Source organism: Nyctereutes procyonoides, unplaced genomic scaffold (assembly GCF_905146905.1).
Source record: "Nyctereutes procyonoides isolate TBG_1078 unplaced genomic scaffold, NYPRO_anot_genome, whole genome shotgun sequence".
Lineage (NCBI taxonomy): Eukaryota > Metazoa > Chordata > Mammalia > Carnivora > Canidae > Nyctereutes > Nyctereutes procyonoides.
In genome coordinates this window covers 29845368-29848604 of record NW_026575052.1, presented here as the reverse complement: position 1 = coordinate 29848604, position 3237 = coordinate 29845368, and the positions used below count along the sequence as shown (strand labels likewise).

The window sequence follows — 3237 nt, the reverse complement described above, 5'->3', positions numbered from 1 at the left end:
TGGCTTATTGCTCCTAAGCTTATAAAATGACTTCATGAAAACTTTTAGAGACAGAGGTTCCCCCATAAAAGGCTCATGGTACATTTTCCTTTGTGTTCCCGCCACCAACTCGCCAATTTGATGAGATCTGTCCAATTCTGAAAATATCGTATGTTATGCTTGCAAAAACTGCCAAGAGATAGAGTAGGAGAAATGAGCACTCTCTTCTGCCTTGAAGCCAACTCGATCCTTCTACAACACTCTATCCTCTTAGGAAAGCTTTAGGTTGGCCAAGAACCAGATTTTCCCTTGACAACAAATGAGTGCTGTTGCTAGGTGATTGTGACATAGGAAGGGTAACCTCCAATCAAAGAGAAGCCCCAAAAGGCTGATTGTGGCATGCCAATATAAATATGAGAGCTCCCCGCCACCACTGTTAGGCCCTTCTCCTCTCCACTCGTAACTGCCAAGGGGAACAACATCTGCAATGGCCAGATCCACCGCCAGAAAAACCAGAGGACATCAAAGCCCAATCTCCAGAAAGAAATCACATTCCAGCACCAATTCTGGCCATAGAAATTATTCACTCTACATAAGCAGGGTCCTAAAGGAAGTGGTTCCCCAGAGGGGCATATCATCTCGCACCTTGGACATCATGAACACCCTGATCAATGACATCTTTGAGCTCATTTCTATGGAAGCCTGCAGCCTGATGCGCTTCAGAAATCGCTGTACCCTCACCCCCGAAGATCTCCAGAAGGCAGTGTACTTAGTGTTGCCTGCGAAACTAGCTAAGTATGCGGTGGCTTTTGGAAGTGAAGCTGTCCAAAGATATGTCCACTCCTATACTCCATATACCAGCTTAATTAAATCTTGGGGAAAGTAAATCGAACTTACTACCCAAATAATCACTCCACTCCAGAATTCATTCTTCTTTTTTTTATATCACAGCGGTATTTCCTGGTATAACCCCCCCCCACCTGTCCCCCACCCTTGTCTCTAGAGAAGAATTATTCTCTTGTGATTTTACCTTGTAACGATTTGGCTAGTTAGGTTTTCCTGACACCTGCTCCCTGCCCAAGTTCTACCCAGAACGCTTGTTTTTCCTGGGAGTGTGTAAATCTCATATAAATTCAGTGCTTGTTGTATTGGTATCATTAACCATGTACAGGGTGGCTCAAGCTGGTTATTCCAACCCCCGGGTCACACTGACTTTGAATTTATGGGTTTATGAAGACATTTTAATCAGGAGTATGCCGGCACTGAAGATTTTTTATCAACAAACTGTTTTCTAAAGCAAACTATATTCAACCAATTCAGTTCCTTAACGAACCTCTCTACAGTGTGTCAGTGATTTCCTTCGTTTTGTTTCTTAGTTCCTGATTTTCAAGTTCTGTCCATATCCATGTACATTTTATCTTTACATTTATTTTTTAAGATTTTATTTATTTATTCATGAGAGACAGAGAGAGAGGCAGAGACACAGGCAGAGAGAGAAGCAGGCTCCCTGTGGGGAGCCTGATGTAGGACTCGATCCTAGGACCCCAGGATCATGACCTGAGCCAAAGGCAGATGCTCAACCACTGAGCCACCCAGGGGCCCCTTATCTTTACATTTAAAACTGATCTTCACATTTGTTCACATTTGTTCACATCTTCACATTTGTTGCTCTCCACTTGTAGCATAATAAGACCAATACCCAGGACCCTACTACTCAATTGATAAACCTTTTTTTTTTTTCCACAAATGTCACTATTTTGTCTACAAAATACTGGAGGTGTTTCCAAGTCCCGTTTCCCTATCCACTGTCTTAAGTTTCATTTCTTTCCCATTCCCTTGCTTCTCTGTGTATTTTTTTTGCAAGTATCTCTACATAGTAAGTTGAATTTTGCTTATTTTGTAACATGAGGGTATGCGATTGGTGCTCTTCTGTGCCTGCCTCTTTCTCTTAAAGTTGTTATACCTGTTGAATCTATATATGGCTCTGGTTCATTCTTTTCACTCCTAGGCTGTATAATATTCCTTATACATATACCAGAGTGAATATACCAGAGTTTGTTTATCCATCCTCTCTGGATGGACTTTTTTTTGTTTGTTTTCAATTTTTCCTATTACAAACAATGAATTCCAACAACAGCCAGGACTAGCAGAGCATTTGCTATACTTATGCCCAGCATTTCACATAAATTAACTTGCTGAATCCCTACAACCTTGTGATAAATAATTATCCTCTCCCACAGATGAGGACAATGAGGCACAGAGAACTAAGCTCTCCGTCTGTGGTCACACACCTGTGTAAGTGGCAGAGTTGAGATCTGACCAGGTCCATAGCACCCGCCGGGCAAAGCTGTGAGCATTCTTCTACATGTAGCTTCCGGTACAAACACACAAGAATTTCTCTAGATAAAATAGTGCACCATGGAATTGCCGGGTCATTGATGTGCTCGTATTCAACTTTGTAGATATTACCAGACTGTCTTCCAAAGTGTTTGTACCAATTTACATTTGCAGTAAGTGAGAGCGATGTAGATTCTTCTGGTTATGAGGAACATATCACTTGCAGTTCTTCGAGAAAAGAGGGTTCCTTGTACGTAAATACTAGGATAGGAACCGAGATTATTCTAGGTGTCTCGCTCTTAGGACCCACTGTGTTTCTCCTTGGTTGCTCCCTTCTAAATGCTTCCTTCTCAGAGTGGCCAACAGGAATCCAGTGCCAACATCGGATCCCACCTAAATGAGTGCCACAGTAAGACTTTACCACAGCAGAAAATGGTTTAAACATTTTTAAGTGAGTATTTCATACACATGCATTTATATGATCAGGCTCGAAATTAGCTTATTTGATTTGAGCCCATACAGAGGTTGCCAGCCGTGCCAAAGATTGGTTGACCATGATTATATAGTTGCCCACAACTGCCCCCCTGCTGGGGGTTGGCCCCAGAAGGACCTCAAAGGTCTACTAAGGGTCAGGAAACTACAGCCACTGGGCCAAGTCTAGAAACAGCTCTTTTTTGTATGGCCCCACAAGCTAAGCTTTTTAAATTTTTATGGGGATATTTGAAGAAAAATAATTATTCAACAATGTGACCCCACAAAGCCTAAAATATTTATTGTCTGGCTCTTAACAGAAAAAGTCTCTGCCTGTGGTCTATACAATGCTGCTGCTTTTGCAGAGATTGTGATGAGGCAGGTTTTCTAAGGCTTTTCTTGGGACACGCATGTTGGTATAAAAAGCTTACCGATGTGAAAAGTTCATCG

At 42.0% G+C, this 3237-nt stretch overlaps 1 protein-coding gene across 1 annotated transcript; it reads left to right on the top strand.

Annotated features, from left to right (window-relative positions):
- The first annotated feature begins 466 nt into the window (after positions 1–466).
- On the top strand, positions 467–865 carry LOC129514082 (histone H2B subacrosomal variant-like). The gene has a single exon (XM_055332648.1). The coding sequence runs from the start codon at positions 467–469 to the stop codon at positions 863–865; it is 399 nt and encodes a 132-aa protein (XP_055188623.1).
- The last annotated feature ends 2372 nt before the right edge of the window (positions 866–3237 follow it).

What these genes read in the sequence shown, in the direction of transcription:
- LOC129514082 (XM_055332648.1), top strand. Translation starts at nt 467, where the DNA reads ATGGCCAGATCCACCGCCAGAAAAACCAGAGGACATCAAAGCCCAATC.